We start from the raw sequence: 20821 nt of genomic DNA, 5'->3' as shown, positions 1-20821 counted from the left end.
CCACCGTCCCCTCCCGCCGATTCAAATTTGAAGCACGCGCTTTCCCGCCTGAATTTGTTTGCCCGCCGAGGTGACGTCAGCGGCGCGGGGCGCCCCGCAGCCAATGAGCGCGCGGCCCGCGGCCCCCCCAGCCGCCCGCCATGGAGCCCGCGGGCAGCCGCATCCAGGTGCTGCTGCAGGCGGCCGAGTTCCTGGAGCACCGCGAGCACCGGCACCCGCTCGGCCTGGCCGGGGCCGAGCACGGCTACGCCGCTCTCTGCCCCGCGCCGCTGCGCCGGGCCGAGGGCAGCGTCAGGTGAGCGCTGGGCGAGTGGATGGATGGGTGAATGGATGGGTGGATGGCAGCGGTGCTGATCACCCGGGTCTCTCCCGCAGGTCGGTGCACAACGCTCTGGAGAAGCACAGGTACGGGGGCGTGGGGGGAGAGCGGCGGGGCAGGGGGTGGTAGAGCCCGTGTCTCTCCGGTGCCTGACCCCCGTGTGGTTCCCCCCGTGCCCGGTGGCAGGAGAGCGCAGCTCCGGTGCTGCCTGGAGCGGCTGAAGCAGCAGGTACCGCTGGGCGTGGGGCCGGCCCGTTCCACCACGCTGAGCCTCCTGCACCGTGCCCGGCTCCATATCCAGGTGAGGCGGGTGGTGGCACTGGCAGGCTCGGGAGGTCCTGGGTGGCAACAGGGCCGCCCAGCTCGGCCCCCCGCTCATGGCTCACCGGGCCCCCACAGAGGCTGGAGGAGCAGGAACTGAGGGCACGAAGGGCCAAGGACCGGCTGCGGGACCGGCAGCGGAGCCTGCAGCGGCGGCTGGAATCGCTGCTCTTGCCCGCTGATGGGGAACGGGCACGGGCTGACAGCCTGGACTCCTCCCAGCTCTCAGAGCCCTCCGAGGAAGGTAAGGAAGGGGAAAGAAAGAACGAGGGTGGGCAGGGAGGGAGAGCAGCCAAGGGGCTGACCCGGCCTTCCCCCGTGCCCAGAGGATGCCGAGGTAGAGGTGGATGCTGTGGTGTTCAGCGGGGACCTGCTGCCCGGCTTTGGCACCGGGAGGGACCACAGCTACTCCAGCCCCCACAGCCCCGCCTCCTGACGGTGCCTGCTGCCTGCCCTGCACTGCCTGCCCGCCTCCCTCCTGCTGGAAACCCAGCCCCGGCCGGCCTCAGCACAGCTACCGGGCTAAGGGGCCACAGATGGGGGCAAGAGTCCGGCCTTACCCCCCCCCACAGCTGGGTGGCACTGGCTGTGGCACTGGGTGCACGGGGCTGGCACTGCGCTGTGGCACCTGCTGTGGCACCTGCTGTGGCACCACAAGGCACTGGAAGAAGTGCTGGAAGAAGGCCCAGCTGTCACTGAGGACACTCTCCTGCCTCCCCCTGTGCACCCACGGGCAGTCTGGGGGCTGCCTGGTGTGGGTATGGGGCGGTGCTGCCCACTGCAGACACAACTACAGGAAAGCTCTCCTGCCCCTGGAGCGCCAGGAAGGGGAAATGAGTGCATTAAGGAACCTCCCTTCATGCTCCTGCAGCCACCCCGCTCTCTTGTACAGACCCGACACTTTTATAGTAAAGGCACTTGGTAAAAGCCTGGCCTGTGTCTTCCCTGCAGAGGGCTGCACCCCCAGAGTGCAGAGCAGCCCTGGGCTCTGCTCTAGCCAGGCCAGCCTCAGCCAAATCAGAGGTGGGAGCAGATTCTTTAATGATAATTACATCTCAGAAAGGGTCAAGCAGCAGCTGATTGTCAGACTTATACAGTTTCTTTAAAAATATAAAATCTAAGGAGTCTCCTATCTGTCCTGGTGCAGCTGGCCCCTCACACATACTGCTTCTTCTTGGTGGCTGCCTTGCTTGCCAGGTCCTTGGCTTTCTCCGTAGCAGCCAGAGCTGTTTCCTTGGCTTTCTCGGTCGCTTCCTTGGCAGTCTCCACCAGTGTTTTGGATGGAGCTTCTCCTACAACACGGAAGCCATTAACCCCACAGCAGTGCCGGCTAGACCGGCCCTGCCACCCAGGCACTTCCCCACACGGGGAGGAGGATGAGCCCGGGTTCCTGCCCCCAGCGGGTCAGGGCACGTCCAAAGGGGAACCACAGGGGCGTGGCTGTCACCATGTTCCACCCCCTCCTGCCTGCACTCCACCCTTGCCCGGGCCTGCAATCACTGCTGGCCTGATCCACTCAGGAAAGAGCAGGCTGTGCCAAGACACAGGGCAAAGGCAAGGGGTGAGGATTTCACAGTCAGATTAGTTCAAGCAACAACCTGCCCATGGACTGGAGTGTTCCCAGTGTGACCTCTAACTCCAAGAGACCCATCCCGGTCAGCCCCAACCTGCCCTTGGTGCCCACCTTGCATTTTTGCTAGCACATATTCAAATCCCTTAGTGCTCTTGGTCACGTTGCTTTTGAACCTGGCCAGACCAAACTCCTGCAAGAGAAAAGTCAGTGAAGGTGCGAGGCCTGTCACACACAGCACCTGGGGCTTTGTCCCAGCTTGAAAAATCAGAGTGACTTCTACAGTGATGGTTCTGGGTGCCTCAAGAGCTCATGGGGATGGGGGGGAACAAAGGGAAAGGGTGTAAACCCAGCACAAGGAGAGGGCAGAGCAGGGGCGAGCAGCAGCTGTACTGCTTGAGCTCACCTGGATGGCCCGCGAGACGCCGAACAGGCTGGAGGATACCCAGGCTTCCCGCTTGACCTCGGTCCAGTTGCTGTTCTCGGGGTTCACCCGGTACTCACAGCGCTCCTCCACCACCTGCACGAGGCACAGCCCGGCCGTGGGCACTGCTGGGTCCCCTCCACCCCCCAGACACCCGCCCAGCCCAGCACCTACCATGAGACGAGCGTGGTTGATGTTCCAGGTGAATGTGGTCATGGTTCGGTTCTTGGGGTCCACGATAGAGTCCTCCAGGATGTAGACGGAGTGGGCGACATTGGCTGGGAAGAAGCGCTCTGCCCAGCGCGGCATCCGGTTGGTCTTGGTCAGGAGCCGCCGAGAGAGCAGCTTGTGGTCCGGCGTCACCTCCCGGTGCACGATGTCTTCGGTCAGGACATGTTTGCTAAAATGGGGAAGGAAACATCACGCCCCGCTCTCCGCCAGCTCTCCCCCGGGGCTGGCAATCGCCAGGAACTGAACGATTAATGCAGGGAGGGCACCGGTGGTGCGGGACACCCATCCCCGCCGGCCGGAGCCCGCGGGACCCCCGGGGAACGGGCTGGGCTGGGGACTGGGCGTGGCACCGATCCCAGGTGGGACCGAGCGGCGGAAGGGGGCGGGGAGGTTCCCGGGCGCACCTGTAGGGGTTGGGGTAGCGCTGCCAGAAGGCGGCGAACACCTGGTCCCAGGGCCCCTTGAGGACGCCCAGGCTGGCGCAGTATTTCCCCATGGGGCCGCCGCTCAGGCCCGCGCCTGCTGGGCGGCCGCCATGCGGCCCGCGCGCCCCGCCCCGCCCCCCCCCCGCCGCGCGCTTCCGCTCCGCACTGCGCACTTCCGGCACGCCCTGCCCGGTTCCGGTCCCGCCCCGGCCGGTTCCGGCCCCGCCCCGGCCGGTGCGGCCCCGCCCCGCGGCGGCGGTGGCGCGAGGATGAGCGGGAGGCGGGTGGACGCCAAGGTGGTGCTGCTGGGGCAGGAGGGGGTGGGCAAGAGCAGCCTCGTGGAGCGCTGCGCCCACGGCCGCTTCCGCGCCGGGCCCTACCAGAACGTGAGTGACACACCGGCACCGCGCGGCCCCGCGATGGCGCCCCCGCGTCTCCCTCGCCTTCCCGGGATGAGCCCCTCGCGTGGCACCCCCGCATCCTGCCCGTGTTCCCCCCGTTTCCGCGCCGTGTGCCCGGGATGCTGCCACCCACGCCTCTGGGACGGTGTTCCCTCGCGTTGTCCCCTCCGTGTCCGGGCTGGGACCCGCCACATCCCTCCCGCCCCCGCGGGTCGGTCCCCGCGTGTCCTCAGGCTCTTTCCGCACGCCCCGGGGTGAATTCCCCCCGTGTCCGTGCGCCGGTTTCCACCGCGTGCCCAGGGCAGATGCCCCCGCATGCCCGGGCCGGTTCCCACCGCTCCTCTTGCTTCACTTGCAGACGATCGGAGCCGCTTTTGTGGCCAAGGTGATGACCGTGGGGGACCAGACCGTGACCCTGGGCATCTGGGTAAGTGCAGGGCTGTGCCAGTGCCCCGCTGACATCCCTGGCCACCCCCTCGTGAGGGACCCCGGGACCCTCCTACCCCGTCACCTGCCTGTCGCCCGCAGGACACGGCGGGCTCAGAGCGCTATGAGGCCATGAGCCGCATCTACTACCGGGGAGCCCGGGCTGCCGTGGTCTGCTACGGTAAGGGCACGGAGAATGGGAAGGGGAAGGAGCTGGTGGCTGTAAAGGGCCCGGGCCGGGGTGGTGGTGGTGACGCCGGTGGGTCGGGCACTGAGGAGCAGTGTCAGCAGAGCCGGATTGCTCCCCCCAGATCTCACGGACAGTGGCAGTTTCCAGCGAGCCAAGTTCTGGGTGAACGAGCTGCAGAACTGTGAGGAGGTACGGGGCTCTGGGGGCTGTGAAGCCTCCCCAGAGCACAAGGGGGGCTGGTGGTGGGGACCAACCCTCCCAACCCTGTTCCTGCCGCAGGGCTGCCGGATCTACCTGTGTGGCACCAAGAGCGACCTGCTGGAGGAGGACAGGAGGAAGCGGGGGGTTGACTTCCACGACGTGCAGGACTACGCTGATGGTACGGCTGGTACTGGCCCTTCCCGGGCTCAGGAGCTTTGAGCGGGTGGGGAGTGAGGGAGGATTGAGCTGCTGTGTCCACACGAAGAGCTCTGTCCTTGCCGTGGGCCCGCAGCAGGTCCAATGGCACCGGGGCTCCCTGTATGGTGAGGCACGGGCTCTGCCAGGGACCTCCCTGGGCACGGCATGTCCTGACAGGGGCAGGCACGTGGCCAGCTGGGCCAAGGGGCCGGGAGCCCTGCCCTGTGTCCCTGCCAGCCTGCCGTCAGCAGCTGTGCCCAAGGGGTGACTCTGGGGGCAGACATGCCCATGGAGCTGTATCTGCTGAACCTGCAGCAAGTGCCAACCTGGGCCCTCATTTCAGAGATCAAAGCAGACCTCTTTGAGACCTCCAGTAAAACGGGCCAGAGCGTGGGTGAGTAGCTCCTCGCTGGGGCCGTGTCCTGGCTGAGCAGGGCTGGGGGCTCTGCCTGGCAGGGGGGCACTCATACCTGCCATGTCTCCTCTGCCCCCAGATGAGCTGTTCCAAAAGGTGGCCGAGGACTATGTCAACTTCTCCGCCTTCCAGGTGATGACAGGTGAGTAGGCAGGACCTGTCCCTCCCCTGGCAGCCTTCCCTGTGCCTCTGGGTGCAGAGCATGAGCTCTGGGGGTCTGGCAGTGCTTCCCTTGGGGCTGCTGTAGCTCCACACCAGGGATTGTCTCACAGAGTTTGAGTTCCATCACAGCATCCTCCTGCCTGCTCAGGCCAGGCTCAGCACATCCACCCAGCTGGCTCATGGTGGCCTTTGGGAGCCAGGAGCCTTGCTGGGCTGCAGGACCAGGCCTGCCCAGGCATGCTCAGCCTGGCTGTGCCTCCTGCCCTGGGCTGGGCCGTGCTGTGTGAGCCGTGCCATGACCCTGAACCTCAGCACTTCTCCATGGGGCACCAAACCCTCCCCAGGGCACCTGCCAGGGCCCACACCTGGGACCAGCATCTTTGGTGGTGTGGACGTGCCAGCAGCCTGCTGCTCCTGCTCTCTTCCAGAGGACAAGGGTGTCAACCTGAGCCAGAGGAACAGTCCCTACTTCTACAGCTGCTGCCACCACTGAGCCCCCGTGCCAAAAGGGAATTGCTGCTGCTGGGCGGGCAGCTGGCGCTCACCGGACTCCTCCGGGTTTTTACCTGCTGTGTTTTAGCTGTTGGGCCTGCCTGCAGCCCAGGCTCCGGACTGCTCTCCTGGCACACAGAGCGGCACGGCGCTGCCGTGCAGTGCCAGGAACCATGGACTGTCACTCTGGGCACCCCCTCCCTGCCACCTGTGGTGTTTGTGGGAGCTGTGGTGGCCCAGCGGTGGCCAGTAACTTATTCTCTCAGAGATGCTCGATTCTTTGCAGATTTATTTAAGCGTCTTCTCTCGAGGTGTACAATGTAAATAAAACGCGTTGTGGTCTGAGCCGTACCCCCCTGCGCGCCAGGCCCTCAGGGCTCTCCCTTCCCTGCCTCCCCCCACTGAGCAAGACAAACCACAAGAGGACATCGAGAGTAAAGTTAAACTTTACTTTACAGTAATTTTTCTTCTATATACAAAGAATTACAGTACATGTTCTGGGAGCACCTGGGCAGGGCAACCCTCTTTTCATGATAAGTTTCACATACACAGCCAACAGTCTAAGGGGAGCAAAATGAAAGTAATCAATGGTCCAAGACTCTCCCCTCTCCCTCTTCTAAAAATAATATACATGCTGGAAATATGTAGTTTACTCTCACCTGCTCTGGCATTCCTTCTTACAACTGACAGACGACTCCTGGCCAGGGCTGAGCACCCCTTTGTCCCCCCTGCAGTGCTCTGGCGCTGGCCTCTGCCTTGGCTGGGATCCTTGACTCCTGATGTGCTTCCCTCTGCCTGAGTCTGCAGAACAGGACCCTCTGGGGGACTCCCATTCACCACCACCTCGTGGGCAGCAGACCTCAGAGGGGAAGGAAGGCAGCATGGGGCTGCTCACACCGAGGTTCTTCCCACAAGCAAACCTCTCATGGCTCCAGCACAACTTTTGCTGCTGCCATGAGTGGCCCCCCATGTCCCCGGGCAGTGAGGAAGGGGCAGTGGGCTGCCCCCCTCCCCAGGGCTCTCAGCTAGCTGGCAGCCAGGTCCCCAGCTGTGAGCACACAGTGCTGGAGGGTGGCAGGGGACATTACCAGCGAGGCACGGTGCCCAGCACGGTCTGTGTCTTGGGGGTGAGCAGGTTGGTGGGGCAGTGAGCTCAGCACACGGATGTGCAGGGCTGGGAGCGCCACTGCTGAAAGGCTTCCATGGCCCCTCGCAGGGAGAGCCACTCCCTGCCTGCCCCCCTGCTGCCAACACATCTCACCCACCTCCCACCCACACCAGCTGGGGCCACCCTCAGCTCCAGCCACGCTCCACCTTGAGCCTCCCCGTGCTTGCTGCTTTTCCTTTTAACAAGTTCCCAGTGTCTACAAAAAATACACAAAACCCAGTTCCTTGAAGTCAACAACTCGGAAACATCAGAAAAAGAAACAAAAACTGAAACCAGCTCAGTACCAAACGGACACGAAGAACATGCAGTAGCGGATGCCTGCTTGCTTCACGTGGCTCCACAGGCTCCCCACGGGGCTCAGTGGCACACTGGTTTAGTCTCAAAACCACCATAAACTGAAGGAACCGAGTCACTCCTTGTCCTGTTTCAGTCACACGTGCTGAAGCCTGGCCCCAGCTCCAAGGGGATGGGATCAGCTGGCCAAGAAGCCCCAGCCCGTGGGCCAGGAGCGTGAGTCCAGCCCTACTGTGCTAAGCTGCCAACGGTTTACAATAGCACCACAACAGCCCAAGGGCTTTGCCAAGGGCAAACATGATTAAAACTTTACCTTGAAATAGGCCATAGCAACACCCATTTCTCAGATTTCCCTAGGAGGTAGATTCAATGCTGTAGGGACTGTCCATCACTGCTGCTCCTCCAGCCCAAGCTCACACAATCTGCCCTGTTCCCCTGGCACCAAACTTTGCTTACATCACTTTTGTAGGACCTGGAGCAGGAATCTTGCATCCTCCCATCTCCTGCTAAGCAAGGGCACTGCCACCCCACAGGTGAGACTCCTGCTGAAGCCAGGCATGTGGCAGAGCAGTCCCCAAGCTCCAGTGTCCTGTGTCCCAGGCCCTGGGAGCCCCAAGCACCCATCAGCCCAGCTGTGCTGCTGCAGGAGGAGCAGCCTTGGCTGCAAATGCTGCTACCAGCGTTATCACTATCACAGGAGGGTGGGTAATTAGCACGGGCAAAGCCTGGGAGATCAAACACAGCATCCCCCCATACTTTCAGAGTAGCTGCACGATTTGCCACTTTGCTTTAACACTCACTGGCTAGCAAAGGCCAAAAGCCTCATCAGTAATTTAGGGCAAAGCACATTACAAGCAGGTTACAATTATGGTTATTCCAAACATCAAGCAAAATCAGAAGTAAAGGCTGAAATTAAAAATAAACAGAAGGTGTTGAAGGTCTGAAGTTTCTCAAACTCCCCCTGCCCTGTCACAACACTGGCTGTGGTGTCCAGATACGAGCTGGGCACACCCAGAGCATGCTCGGGGTGAACACATTGCCGAGAGCATCAAGGTTAGGGCTGCTTTTTCTTTCTCTTCCGTTTTTGTTTTCTGTGAAACTAAGCTGAAGCTTTTCTAGCAGATGCACTGTCTCACCTTAGTTCTTTAATGTCCTTTACATTCAATCATCTCTCTTATCTCCCGAACTTTAACACCAGCCACACCTTCAGAGCCTCTGCCTGCAGGGGTTTAACCCTGAATTAACACGTGCTCCCACAGTACCACCCAGATGCTTTGTGTATTGAAGTGACTCTGGTTCCTGTGGAGCTTTTTTTTTTGTTAAATAGGAAAAGTTTAACTGGAAAACAGCAATAAAGCAAGCTACCATGAGTTAATTTGCATCTGGAGACGCGCAGTAGGTGAGTTGATTATTCCTACAGTGACAACTCTCCTGCTAGATTCACCCGAGCCCTGGCTGACAGTGGGCACTGGGAAAGATGGGACAAGCCACACAGAAGAGTGGCCTGTGCCTGCTCCCCTCATCCTGCCCACACATCCCACACGTCCTGTGCTGGCTCCTCTTCTGTAACCCTCATCCCGACAGGGCACAAGGCCCTGACCTTGCTGTTACCCCTCATTAGAGCGCCTCTGTCACAAAGGGCACCTGGGACTCTCCTGCCACTAAAGTGGGTCCTCCAGTGGGGTGGAGGCCACAGCCCACTGCTGACCCCAGCCCACTGCTCTGAGCAGGGGCAGCAGGGATGTTGACCAGCAAAGCGTTCACACAGGAGCAGAGCCTGCATCCCCTTCAGAAATGGGAAGAGTGAGCTACTCCTACCAGGAATGAGTCTGGAAAATTCCTGTGAGCCATCGTGGGACACCAGGGAAGAGACAGAGATAATGACACCCTTGATTCTCCCTCTACAGTGCTCCACAGCAGTGAATCAACACAGGAGTCACCTCTCACCCACCTGGGGTGCAATTAGGGCTGACCCAGGACTAAGTGACCAGGTGACTGGATCCCTCCAACACAGCAAGAGAGCATCACAGCCTTGGCATGGAGCTGTTGCACAGGTCTGGGCCCAGCAGGAGGCTGCAGCAGCGTCTCCCACAGAGTCTGCCAGGGGTATAAGTTACTTTGCCTCTACCCTCTACTTTTAAAATCTCTCTTGATTCAAACTGGCTGAATTCTGAAGGCAGCAACAAATGGCAGCAAACAAACCCAATTGCTTCAACACAGACACATCCCTCTCCTCCTCCAAGGCAGTGCTGCCAGCTGCCACCACAGTGAGTCACCTTGAGTACAGAAGATGCCCACATTTCCTTCACAAGGGTTTTGCTGCCTGAAGCTGTTCCCCAGCTCATGCTCCCTGATGAGGGCAGGCTGGACAAGGGCAGGGCTGCTGGGACCTCTCTCTACAGCTGGTCAAGCCTTGTCTACACGACCCAGAAAAGCCCAGAGACTCCCAAAAGCACCACTACTCCCTCTGAAAAGCCCTTCTGATCTGACAGAGCATCACCCAAGGCTCCAGCGAGAGCAAAGAGGGAAGAGCAGCGTCCTGGCTTCCTCCTTCAATGAAGTTCCTCAACACCAGTTCTGCCAAGCAGCCTCCCAGCTAAGCTGAACTCAACTTCCCAAGAGCAGCTGCAAGATAAGAAGCCAGAAACCTGGATCCTTGTGGAAAAGGGAGACAAGAAGAGAGACAGGGTACAGTAGCTGCAACAAAGTAGGCTGTGGAAAATGCCATGCAAAGGTTTAATCCACGTTCACTGCTCCAAACAAGCTTTTGGGTAAGCACCTGCTGGCATGAAAGGCGGCCGCTGCCGTGAGCCTCACCCTGCCACGTGAGCCCGCGATTTACAGAAGTGATTTTTTCAAACCTGCTCTTGTGAGAATTCACTGAGAACTTCTCCATTTTACAGATTTAAAAAAGCCTGCACCAAAAATATTCACAGTTTATTTTTTCATAAAACAAGTAACTAGTTAACACGTGACAATGCGAAGCAGAGGTGGACAGAGCAGTGCAGAGACCTCTCTGGTTACAGTGGGAGCTAGCTGGGTGCTGGCACTGAGGAAGCCCTACTTACACAATCTACATGACTAAGTCCAGCTCATGGGAAGGTTTATAAATGTAAATTCAAGATTTATTTTCCTTCTCACACATGATAAATACTTAATATACTGAACGCCATAATTTTTTTAAAAATTTCATTCAAAAACCTTAATGAATGCCCTTAAGGTAATCTTCTCTCTCAATGGATCTGAGTTGTCCTGATTCCCTTTGTGGAGGAGTCACACAGAAATGCAAGCTGCTTGCATTTCCCTAGTTTCAGCAGCAAGCAGGAACTGACCTGCCAGTCTTCCCGGAAAAAAAAAAAAAACCAACATTAACAAGTAAGTTTCCATAAGCCATAAAGCTTTTCCAAGCTGTCAGCTATTCTACAAAGGATCTGAAATGATTCGGACTAGAGAAGAGATAGCACTGGTAATGTCCCCTTGTGCCCAGCACACCCGGCCTTTACAGCAGGACGTTGTCTCAGGGTGCACACATCAGGAAAGGAGAACGGATCAGGATTTGTCTTGGTACAGGTGTCTGCCTCCCTTCATAGAAAACTGCAAAGCTCATGACTGTCTGCTCTGGGAGCAGCAGGCACTTGCAAGCCAGGTGAGAACAAGGACCTGCTCCCATGTTAGAGGAAGGAGGTCAGCATGGGGCTGGACTCTCCCTTCCTGGGGAGGGGCTGTGGATCTGCCTGGAAGAAGGAGAAGGAGAAGGATACACACACTGGAGCTGCGCAAGGGTCTGGCGGCGGCACGGAGATCCGAGGCTGCAGCCCCAGATCGGTGGAGCTCAGGTAATTACAGAGGTAATGTGTTGTGAGAGTGGGAAAAAGCTGGTCAGCAGCGTTTCCTCGGCAGGACACCAACCCTATCCAGGCCAGGCAGTACCACCAAAGGAGGTCTGTCCTCCTCCTGCCTGCGAGGGTGCCAGTGGTCACGAGATGCTGCAGGTCCCTGGGACTCTACTGCCTGCCCCACGAGCACCACAGCCACACCAACTTCTGCCTCAACGCTTGAGTGAGCGGCTTTCAGCAGGCCTAGTCTGGACAGCAGCCCGATGACCACCAGGTACTAAACATCGCCTTCACTGTAAAAGGGAGAAGAGAAAAAAAGAAAGCCAGGCAGCTGCTGGAGCCCAACGTGTTCCAGTGTGAGAACTACAATTCAGTTGGATGGACGCACACGCGCACACACACATGCACACCAACACAGTCCAGTTAATTCAAGTCTCCTTTGGTTGTAGAAGAGTTAAGCCAGAAGCTACACAAGGGGAAGGTGTTGAGATGGGTCCCGATCCAGCTAGGGCACCCTTGCCTCTGTGCAGTGAGCGGGACAGGCTTGGCTTGCTGCTGGCAACACCAGGTGTGATGGGAACGCGTTCTGAACACATCTGAGGCAAAGGGAGAAAGGACTGCTCAGTCCGCTGGCTCACGCTGACAACACACGTCTAGAAGAGACTGGATGGAAATTTGAAAGGGAGCACAGTCCCCCTGGCAGGGCAGTGCTCAGCACCTCCAGGAACCCACTCTGCTCCACTATTGCTGCTTTATGGGTCACTACGTCGTCAAGTGCAGGAAAACACTCCACGTGTCCTGTGCTAAAGGATTAAGACACAAGAATGAAAAACTCCCAGATGACTTCTTCCAAGATCTCTCTTTTCCCTGACTTCCTCCAGATTTCTCACTTCTTGGGCCTGGCCAATCGCAGCTCTGTAAAAAAGGAGCCTGAATGGATACTGCCTATTGCTGGAGAAAACTGCACTGAGCGAGTGAAGGAGCTCCTCTCCCATCTCACTGGAGATGATCCCTGTCCTTGAGCAAACCACACACACAGATGTCCCAGTAAACACACGGACAAACCTCGTAAAGCAACGCCCTGCAGGGACAGAGACCTGGGCAGGTGACATAAAATCTCTTCCCTGCTTCTGGACTCTGGCAAGGACACACACCTGACTGCTCACCACATGATCCCTGAAACATCTCCAGTGCCAGGGCAGCCTGACTGATCCATTTTCTTTAAATGCAGTAACAAGAGCAAGGCCCTGGCTGTGCCTAGGAACCCACCTATGAATCAAACCTGGAGCTTGAACACGCTGGATCAGTAATGTGACCATTTCAATGGAATTGGAGATTTTTACCCAGAGTGGAGTCTTTATTTCAGCTTTACCATTTGTAAAAGGAAGAGGAAAAGGTCATGGATGCTCTCTCCCTTTGGCTGGGCCAGACTCAGATTTAAGAGAATGTCCTTGCTCACGTCACAAGAGAATATGGATGGGATGTGCATGGGTTAGGGGCCGGGCTCAGGGAAGTGAATAAAAAAAACAAAATAAAGATTCCCCCTCCCTAAACATTAGACGACTGAAACCTGCCTCCCATATTCACCAACCTCACTTTGGCTCTGAGTCAGCCAACTCATGACAGACAGAATCCTGGTTACAGGCTAGCGCTGTGTTTTGTTCAGGCAAAGGGTCCTGCCCCCGAGGAGTCTGTGCTTTTCCACTCAGCCAAGCAATCTGATCAATTGTCTGAACGTTCGTGACAAGCCACTGCATCTGCTCCGGGGGCACCGGCGCTTCCCTGGCTGGCCGAGGGGTCTGCTCGAATGCACACAATCTCTCTGATGTCCACGGGCTCTGCTCCGAGGGGGCTGAGGCCACTTCCCAGCTGGGCTGAAGGGTTGGCTCTGGTAGTTTCTCTGCTGTCCGGGAAGGCTGCTCCGCAGGTGTCAGCGTTTTCGTGGTGGACCAGTGGCTTTGCTCGTGCGTCTGTAGTTTCTCTGTAGGCCAAGGTACTTGTCCAACCTGTGTCACCACCTTCCCAGCAGACCAAGAGATTTGCTCCCCAGCTAACATGGTCCTCTCTTTCTGCTGGGGACTCATCTCCATGGCTGGGGCTCCCCTCTCCTTCAGCTGAGCGTTCTGGTCGACGGGACGCAGCGCCTTCTCCGACAGCAACAGCCTCGGAGCTGATGCAGCCAGAGGCTTGTCCGAGGCCTGAGGCCGAGGAGCCACAGCAGGAGCCAGCTTATCTGATGCCTGAGGCCACGGGGCTGTAAGAGTGAGAGGCCTCTCCAAGAGCTGAGGCCGAGACACCCCAGAGCTGAGAGCCTTTTCCAAAGGAGGAACCCGCAGGGCCCCGGAGTCAGCGGCCTTCTCTGCAGGAAGGGGTCGCAGCACCCCGGGGGAGACAGACTTCTGTGTGAGCGGGATCTGAAGGGCCCCTGAGCTGAGGCCCCTCTCCGTGGGCAGGACGTGCGGTGACCGGGAGCCAGCAGCCTTCTCCAGAGACAGGGGCCATGGCAACCCTGAGCTGGGAGCCTTCTCTGTGGGCAGGATCTGAGGCACACCCGAATCAGCAGCCTTCTCTGGAGGCAGGGGACAGGGTGACCCAGAGCTGGGAGACTTCTCTGTGTCTGGGACCCGCACTGCCCCAGAGAAGGAAGCCTTTTCTAGAGGTGGGGATTGTGGTACTGCTGATCCAGGAGCCTTCTCTGAGGGCAGGATCCGTGAGACTGGGGAGTCTGGGACTTTTTCAACAGAAACAGACCACAGCACCTCAGGACTGGAAGCCATCTCCAATTCTGGGACCTGCAGCACCCCAGAGCTGGAAGCCTCTTGCACAGCCTGTGGCTGCGGACTCTGGGCAAAGGAGTTGTCCAGGGGCTGGAGCTGATCGGCCTCAGAGGGCTCATCCCCTGCCTGGGACTGCAGCATCCCCACGGTGGCCAGGAGTCTGTCAGACAGTGGAGGAGGCAGGCATTTCACAGGGAACTCATCCAGCAGCTCGGGCTGCTGCGCCCTGCTGTCAATGAGGGACTTGTCCGATAACTCCAAAACCTCGGGGGCATCAGGAGTCTCATCTGCCAGCTGGAGCTGCAGGTCAGCAGCAGTGACAAGTGACTCATCCAGCGGGGACTGAGGTGATCCTGGAGGAGATTTGCTCGGCAGCTGAGGCTGCGAGGCGTCACTGGAGGACTCGTCCAGCGGCCAGAGCACCGCGTTGCTGGGAGGTTTGTCGGGCTGCTGAGGCCGCAGTGCTACGATGATGGGCTGCTTCTCTGACTGCAGCCTCAGGGACAGGGCAGCCTGGGGCTTGTCTGATGGCTGCAGGCGGAGCGACAGGGTGGTGGGAGGTTTGTCCGAAGGCTGAAGCCGTAGTGACAGGGTGGTGGAGGGTTTGTTGGATGGCTTCAGCCTCAGTGACAGAGTGGCGGGGGGTTTATTTGACGGTGGCAGTCTCAGAGCCAGGGTGGCAGGTGGTTTGTCTGGTGAAGGTAGCCTGAGGGCCAGGGTGGTGGGGGGCTTGTTTGATGGCTGCAACCTCAGGGCAAGGGTGGTGGGGGGCTTGTCTGAAGAAGGCAGCCTCAGAGCTAGGGTAGCAGGGGGCTTTTCTGGTGACTGCAGTCTGAGGGCCACAGACTGAGGTAGGCTGTCCAGGGGCTGAACACTCAGGTCTGTGTCTGCCTCTGTTTCTGCAGGCACCTGCTCTGGCGGCTGGGTGTCCTCGCCGTTAGTCAGGCCTTCTATGGGAGGTGCATACTCACGAATTTCTCCTGGCTCTAGAGGGTGAGGCCCACAGGGATCATGCTCTGTGCAGCATAATCGTCCATCCAGCTTGGAGATGAAGAGCATTCCTTCCCGGTGCTGCTTGCAGAAGGACCTGGGGCACATCTCGCAGAACGAAGCTGCTTCCTTGCCACACACGTCACACTGATGCCACGGGCACTCCCACTTTCCTGCAGCACGGACACGGGAGAAAAGACACACCTTAGGAGGAGGACAAGGGCAAGAAACAAAGGCCTGCTGCAAAGGGAGTTCAGGGGAAAGTGAGAACACTCCCGTAATACCCACATACAATTCTACACATCCTCTTCTGTTTCCACCTTAGCTCGACAGGCAATTAACATGAATCTGCATTCTCAGAAGGAGCAAGGGCAATGATAATCATGACAAACACAAGCCACATCAGCTCAGACCGAAAGCCCATCTGGCTCCTGCACAGCACTGACCAACAGAGTGTCTAGAGAGAAGCAGACATTCTCAGTTTGCAGATCTCTGTAGCTCTGACTTCCATAGAAAACAGCAGCAGCTATCTGTGCACAACACCCAAAGGACTTTTTAAGCTAACATGTCAGATTCATCTTTTAATTCTGGGGGGTCAAAAACCTCCCTTCCTGTTTTTTAGAAAGAAGAAGTGAGAGAGCAGTGATCACAAGGGCTAAGTTTCTATTGTCTCTGAACCCAAAGGCACATCTTTAACCTCTGGCCATGTATGGCCACGATAAAACAAAGCTGCTCCTCCAGCAGCTCCATCTTCACACAACCTACTGACCATCAGTACCAATACCACCAGCAGGCAAAACACAACATGACACTTCAGAGACTGCTGCTTTTCTCACTTGCAGATGACCTCACTGGCTCAGCTTCCTGCTCCCTTGGCCCAAGGCTGTGTCTGGCTCTACCAAATGCTTCCAGTTCATGGACACAACCAGGTACACGTTGAGCTCCTGACCACAGGATGAGCAAAGATGTTTTTCCAAATACACCTCCTGCCTCTGTGCTCTCCCAGCACCCCACATCCCCCATCTCTCCTGCTCCCTGCCTTGCTGTGGGGAGCAGCTCCTTGCAGAGCAGCCCTGACACAGAGCTCCGAGCCAGAGGGCAACCATGGACACCAGCCAGGCCAGAGAACTTCCCAGCCTGCCTGAACCAAGCCCACAGACCTGTGGCTGTGGGGAGAAGCTCCTTTCCAGGGAGGCTGGTTTCTGCAGCACAGCACTGAGCAGCTGTGGGCATTGCTCCCTGGACTTGTGCAAGAGCAGCTCTCCACTCCCCTCTCTCACGCTGCTTCTCCCCGGGGGTTGAAAGCAACACGTAGTAAGTTTTTCCCCTCCTTTGAAGCCAGTCCAAGGCTTCTGTTCCAGTCTCAAAATATGCACACTGCTCTTATGTGTCTTTTCCAATTTTTCAGCATTTTTTTCCAAGTGAAGATGTTTAACACTTCCCATGGTCTCCCCTGCTCCTGGCTCATGGTGCTGCAGCACAGGCTGTCACTGCTCCCCCTGCACCAGCAGCATCCCAGAGAGCCACACAACACTGCAAAGATCCTGGGACCATTCTTATAGAGGTCATTTGTACAGATGGAAAATAAAAAAAAGTCAAAACCTGCTCCTTTGTTGCAGAAAGGATAAATCCTTTCAAACCACTCTAATGGTCTTTGACAGGATAAAAAGGTCTAATGAATAAGCACCCCCTCCAGGGACAGCCCAGAGCTCTTGGAAGTAAGATCACACAATTAGCAAACATGCAAACAAGCAGGAAATTCCAATTACTTGACAGCAATGCCCATGGCAGAGGAAACATTTGAAGTAGAAAGTGCTGAACCTTTCATGTCCTGAATGATACTCTGAGGAGCAGGCTATGAAAATCACTGCCTATGTGTAAAAAGAGTAAAATTGCTACAACTGACTGAAAATCATTCTCTAAAAACAGTTATTAATGGTCTTGTGGCAAACTGAGAAGGCATTTCAAATTACACCCTTCAGGAATGTATTTTAATCTGTACAATAATTTACATTTCTGAAAGCAGAACAGCAAATACTCTTACAGATACAGGTAGATAATATTGAGCCTGTAAGGGACTGCAAAAATCCAGTTGGACAGGCTCAGAATTTAAACTGGACAAATGCTCTTGCACCAACAAGGTGTAATTAAATAAAGACAGGTGCAAAACAGGATTGCAAAAGGAAGAAATAAATATGGGAAAAGAATCAAGATGAAAACTCAAGAAGGATAAAGCAAACCATCAACATCCCATCAATGTAAGTTATTTTTGCAAAACAAGTAAAATATAATTTCCAAAGAAATTTTATGTAAAAAACAAAAGATAATTACTCTCTTCTGTCAGAGTAAGCAAGGCCTTGGCTGCAGTGCTGTTAAAATACTTGATTCCAGTTTTAAAAAAATGTGTAGGCAAGTGGGACACAGTCCAGAGTAGATCAAGAATAGAAACTTGAGGCTATGTTTGTACAAGCCGGAAAAGGACTGAGACAACAATCTTCACTATGTAAAGAAATGTGTATCACAGAGCTGGCAATCCTTAGTGTTTTTAAGTCAGGCTGTTAGGAGAGACTTTGCAAATGGAAAGCAGGGGAACAGGCTGGAGGCTGGACTGTACTTTCGGAGTATTTTTTTTTTCAAATTTTTGCCCTGATTTCACCACAAACTAGAATATGCTTTGATACTGTTCTCTTATGTATGAACTAATGGCTGTTCAGACATTCAAGAGATTCTTTTCTAACTCCTATTTTCCAGCAGTGCTTCTCCTCACCATTCAACTCACAACTGTTTTCAACTTTGGGAAAACAGCCAGTGTGATGACCAATACCTCAGGTATTGTTGGGATTACGCTTTGCCAGGCCCCAAGAATGGGGTCAGTTCACAAGCACCATCTCTTAGGCAAGGACCAACTCCCCCTTCAGCAACTTTTGCAGTCACAGTGGGGTGCAAACCAGGGCTGGGTTAGTTGGGCAACATGATCTGCTCAAGTGAGAAAGATTTCTCTAAAAGTTAAGAAGCCATGAATAGAGTGCAAGGTCACAAGCAGCACCCAGGACACCCAGCACCAACACTGTGAGCCAAGCAGAGCCCAGCTGTGCAGAGCACTGACCTGCAGGTCTCTTGGTCAGGTTGAGGCAGTCAGCATGGTACACCTTGGGGCAGCCTGACTTCTTACAGGAGACCAGCTGGCCTCCATCCCCACAGCTGAAGCACTCGTCCTCCCGCTCCTTCATCACCTCCGCCTGCGACCTGCGCTTCATCTGCGGCCGCCTCTTGAGCTTCTTGGACTTCTCTTCGCTCAGGCTGGGCTGGCTCTGGGGGTGGAAAGATGTTGGTTAACACAGGGCTCTGCCCCATCTACCTGCTCCCTTGCTGCTGCAAACCCTGCTGACACAAATCCCACTGCCAGCTATACCTGAGACCTGTGCAGCATCTCTAGTGCTGCTCGGTATTTGGAGCCAAGTTACTACAGCAAATAGCTCCCAGTTATTTTGAAAGAGCCTGGAAGTCATGCAGCAAAGCTTGACTGGACATGGGATTTATATGACTAGCAAGAGCAGAATGAGGAGCTGGGGTTGCCTGGTGTCACTGAGCTCATGCCACCTCTCCCAGACTCTTCAGGTCAAAGCAGTCAGGTCTCCTGGCACACATGACTCAGAAAGAGCCTATTCAGGGCCTTCCTGCACTTTTTCACATTCATCACTTCCCTCTCCATTTTCAGTATGAATTTATCTGTCATCAGTTTAGACCTACTCGTTCTTGTGTCAATGCTGCTCTTTTGCACCAGAACCACAGAATCTTTACGGTTGGAGAAGACCTCCAAGATCATCAAGTTCAACATTTGAAGCTTTTCTATCTCCCTCAAGAAACCCCTGGGACACACTCCCCTGCTTGCAAACTGAAGATTTCACAGTCTGCACACTCAGTCTTCCCAGTGGCTTTTCTTTGCCCTTATTGAGTATATTTATCCCAAAGGAAAGTTACAGAATTACACATGCTACCTCAGATAACACCTTGTACAAAGACACCAACACTCAGCCAAAAGAACAGAAAATCCCCCAAAGCACTGCCCCCATTTGCTTTTTCCACAGCTGTGTCACACCACAGCTCAGTCCTGTGGCAGCTGAGCTGCACAGTGGCTCCTTCTCCACCACAACTGCCCAGCCATGACCTCCTCATGGTGGATTTGTTTCTGCTGTTAACCTCTCCAGGTGTGTACTATGGAATATCCAGTCTCCATTCCCCCTATACTTGGTTATTCCTTTGCACCCCCCCATCCTCTTACTCTCCCACACCAGTGACAAGCAAATTCTGCATCATCAGTAGAGTTAAATTATCTGTGTAGTGAAGTAACTACAGCTGGACCCAGGACAGGCAACTAAATGGTTCAAGTGCTCTCTTCTCTGGCCTAAGGCTTCCTCAACCCTGCTCTTCCAACTCCCCCTGGAGCCAGGCTGAGCCTCCCATTGTGTGGAATACTCAACTCGACAAAGATGATGCTTCTTGCCCCCAGTCCTGACCTTATCAAAGCACCATCAGTTTAGTTTATCTAAGGAGACACGAGCTAAATTCTGTGCCATTTTCTACATCTCTTTGTGTTCAAATATGTGTTCTCCATGCAGGATATATCTGTGTGCTGAGACAATGCTTATGAAGCAATTTTGACATCCTTTATTCTGCAAAAATATAATGCATAATATTTTCATCACCAAAACATTTAAAAACCTTGGTCTCCAGGCCTACAATTTCAGAACTCTGCAGCTGGTTATCCAGCTTTCCTGTCACCAAGGAGCTACATCTCTTGATTCTTTCCTTCCCCTTCACACGTGGAAGTTTCTGCTTTCATACCATCATTACCCCTGACAATAGGGACAAGCCAGGCCTTTCTTATCACTGAAAATGCAGGCACTGAAATGCTTCCATCTAAACTATGCCACCGATTTTCAGCCATCTAATTACAAAGAGAACACGAAAATCCCTTCACAGCTAATTTGAATGTCTAAGAGAGGTCTAACAGCTGGACTAAGCAATTCCCACTTGCTCCCTGCAGTACCATAGACTCCCAAACATTCCTCCACACTCCCAGTTAGAACTGATTATACTCAAGTTCACTTTTAAGAGTGAACTTGAGTATAATCAGTTTTGTCTTGCTGTATCTTCAGCAAGCTTAAAAATGCATCTATTGTGAGAAGAATTTTTTAAAAAAACCACCCCAAGGTATTGTTTTCTCGGTACTGTTTCTTAGACCATCTCATCAAGATGGAATGAGTTGCCTCAGATATCACAATGGAACATGAATGCCAACTAAAGGGCACCTTTCTCTCATTTCCATCGTGCAACCTGCAATTTCAAGGCAAAAATGACAGTCAAACCATGTATAACACAGGGGCAGCACAAAATCAATTGAACTTTAAATTGCAACCCGAAAAGGAGCTAAATACATCAGATGTGCCACTCCCCCCATCTGTCAGCTTCTGAAGACATCCATTTTTTATTTCTGTAAGTTAATTTTTCTGAAGAACTAATCTCTGGAGAATTCATAAAACCTCCCCTATATACTGATGGGGCTCAACAACTGTGCTGCTGGAGGTTTTTAACCCTTAACTGTGGGCACGGCAGGATCCACATGCCAGAGCAGAGGGATTACAGACTGATTTGGTGAAGCATTTGTAACAAACCAACAGCTGAGACATAGATTTAGCAGGTGACAGCTGGGAACTGGGCCAACTGCTCCTGTTATTTCCTTTTCCCAGTGAGAACCAGCTCACACAAGGAGGTAATTGAAATCAATTCCTGTTACTGCAACACTACAGTTACAAATCGAAGCCCTCAAAAAGTCAGTGAGTTCTAAAAGCTGGTGGTTTTTCAACTACAGATATGGCAGATTTCTTATGTCTGTTTGATGTGTAAAAATCGGTCATTTCATTAAAACCAGAATAAAACCAAGAACTTTACTACAGAATAGAGATAGCAGCCTTCTGGCT

The 20821-nt window shown here is 55.0% G+C and overlaps 4 protein-coding genes across 11 annotated transcripts in view; 2 read left to right on the top strand and 2 right to left on the bottom strand.

The window, feature by feature from the left end:
• Window positions 1–71: 71 nt before the first annotated feature.
• On the top strand, window positions 72–2128 carry MXD3 (MAX dimerization protein 3). The gene is made up of 5 exons (XM_030957508.1): window positions 72–295; window positions 376–405; window positions 506–620; window positions 719–884; window positions 967–2128. Exons 1-5 carry the CDS (start codon window positions 141–143, stop codon window positions 1074–1076), a joined length of 576 nt encoding a protein of 191 aa, XP_030813368.1. The 5' UTR covers window positions 72–140; the 3' UTR covers window positions 1077–2128.
• PRELID1 (PRELI domain containing 1) lies at window positions 1658–3443 on the bottom strand. The gene is made up of 5 exons (XM_030957507.1): window positions 3270–3443; window positions 2809–3034; window positions 2617–2730; window positions 2325–2403; window positions 1658–1932 (listed from the first exon to the last, which is right to left on the bottom strand). Exons 1-5 carry the CDS (start codon window positions 3359–3361, stop codon window positions 1796–1798), a joined length of 648 nt encoding a protein of 215 aa, XP_030813367.1. The 5' UTR covers window positions 3362–3443; the 3' UTR covers window positions 1658–1795.
• A 90-nt stretch (window positions 3444–3533) lies between these two features.
• RAB24 (RAB24, member RAS oncogene family) lies at window positions 3534–6194 on the top strand. Of its 2 annotated transcripts, none has more exons than XM_030957780.1 (8): window positions 3534–3676; window positions 4050–4118; window positions 4220–4298; window positions 4429–4496; window positions 4587–4686; window positions 5050–5100; window positions 5201–5263; window positions 5712–6194. In XM_030957780.1, the coding sequence occupies exons 1-8, from the start codon at window positions 3560–3562 to the stop codon at window positions 5774–5776; spliced, it is 612 nt and encodes a 203-aa protein (XP_030813640.1). In that variant the 5' UTR covers window positions 3534–3559; the 3' UTR covers window positions 5777–6194. The 2 variants fall into 2 exon arrangements, with proteins under 2 accessions (XP_030813640.1, XP_030813639.1); XM_030957779.1 differs by having other exon boundaries at window positions 3539–3676; window positions 5628–6194.
• A 9-nt stretch (window positions 6195–6203) lies between these two features.
• Window positions 6204–20821, bottom strand: part of NSD1 (nuclear receptor binding SET domain protein 1) — a 64587-nt gene continuing 49969 nt past the window's right edge. For 6 of the 7 annotated variants that reach the window (XM_030957775.1, XM_030957774.1, XM_030957773.1 and 3 more), the window contains 2 exons: window positions 17947–18151; window positions 6204–15013 (listed from right to left, as the gene is read on the bottom strand). In XM_030957775.1, the coding sequence (XP_030813635.1) occupies window positions 12666–15013; window positions 17947–18151 (2553 nt within the window). In that variant the 3' untranslated portion in view covers window positions 6204–12665. The remainder of the gene's footprint in view (window positions 15014–17946; window positions 18152–20821) is intronic. The other variant, XM_030957777.1, reaches the window with a different exon arrangement.

Source organism: Camarhynchus parvulus, chromosome 13 (genome assembly GCF_901933205.1).
Source record: "Camarhynchus parvulus chromosome 13, STF_HiC, whole genome shotgun sequence".
NCBI lineage: Eukaryota > Metazoa > Chordata > Aves > Passeriformes > Thraupidae > Camarhynchus > Camarhynchus parvulus.
This window is presented reverse-complemented; position numbering and strand designations above follow the sequence as displayed.

Bases quoted from the DNA above. Each gene is read 5' to 3' on its own strand.
- MXD3 (XM_030957508.1), top strand. From the start codon at position 141: ATGGAGCCCGCGGGCAGCCGCATCCAGGTGCTGCTGCAGGCGGCCGAG. The intron at 296-375 runs GTGAGCGCTGGG...TCTCTCCCGCAG, and splicing joins CGGGCCGAGGGCAGCGTCAG to GTCGGTGCACAACGCTCTGG. The intron at 885-966 runs GTAAGGAAGGGG...CCCCGTGCCCAG, and splicing joins CTCAGAGCCCTCCGAGGAAG to AGGATGCCGAGGTAGAGGTG.
- PRELID1 (XM_030957507.1), bottom strand. From the start codon at position 3,361: ATGGGGAAATACTGCGCCAGCCTGGGCGTCCTCAAGGGGCCCTGGGAC. The intron at 2,731-2,808 runs GTAGGTGCTGGG...TGCCTCGTGCAG, and splicing joins TCAACCACGCTCGTCTCATG to GTGGTGGAGGAGCGCTGTGA. The intron at 2,404-2,616 runs GTGAGCTCAAGC...TTTCTCTTGCAG, and splicing joins GCGTCTCGCGGGCCATCCAG to GAGTTTGGTCTGGCCAGGTT.
- RAB24 (XM_030957779.1), top strand. From the start codon at position 3,560: ATGAGCGGGAGGCGGGTGGACGCCAAGGTGGTGCTGCTGGGGCAGGAG. The intron at 4,497-4,586 runs GTACGGGGCTCT...TTCCTGCCGCAG, and splicing joins AGCTGCAGAACTGTGAGGAG to GGCTGCCGGATCTACCTGTG. The intron at 5,264-5,627 runs GTGAGTAGGCAG...AACCCTCCCCAG, and splicing joins CGCCTTCCAGGTGATGACAG to GGCACCTGCCAGGGCCCACA.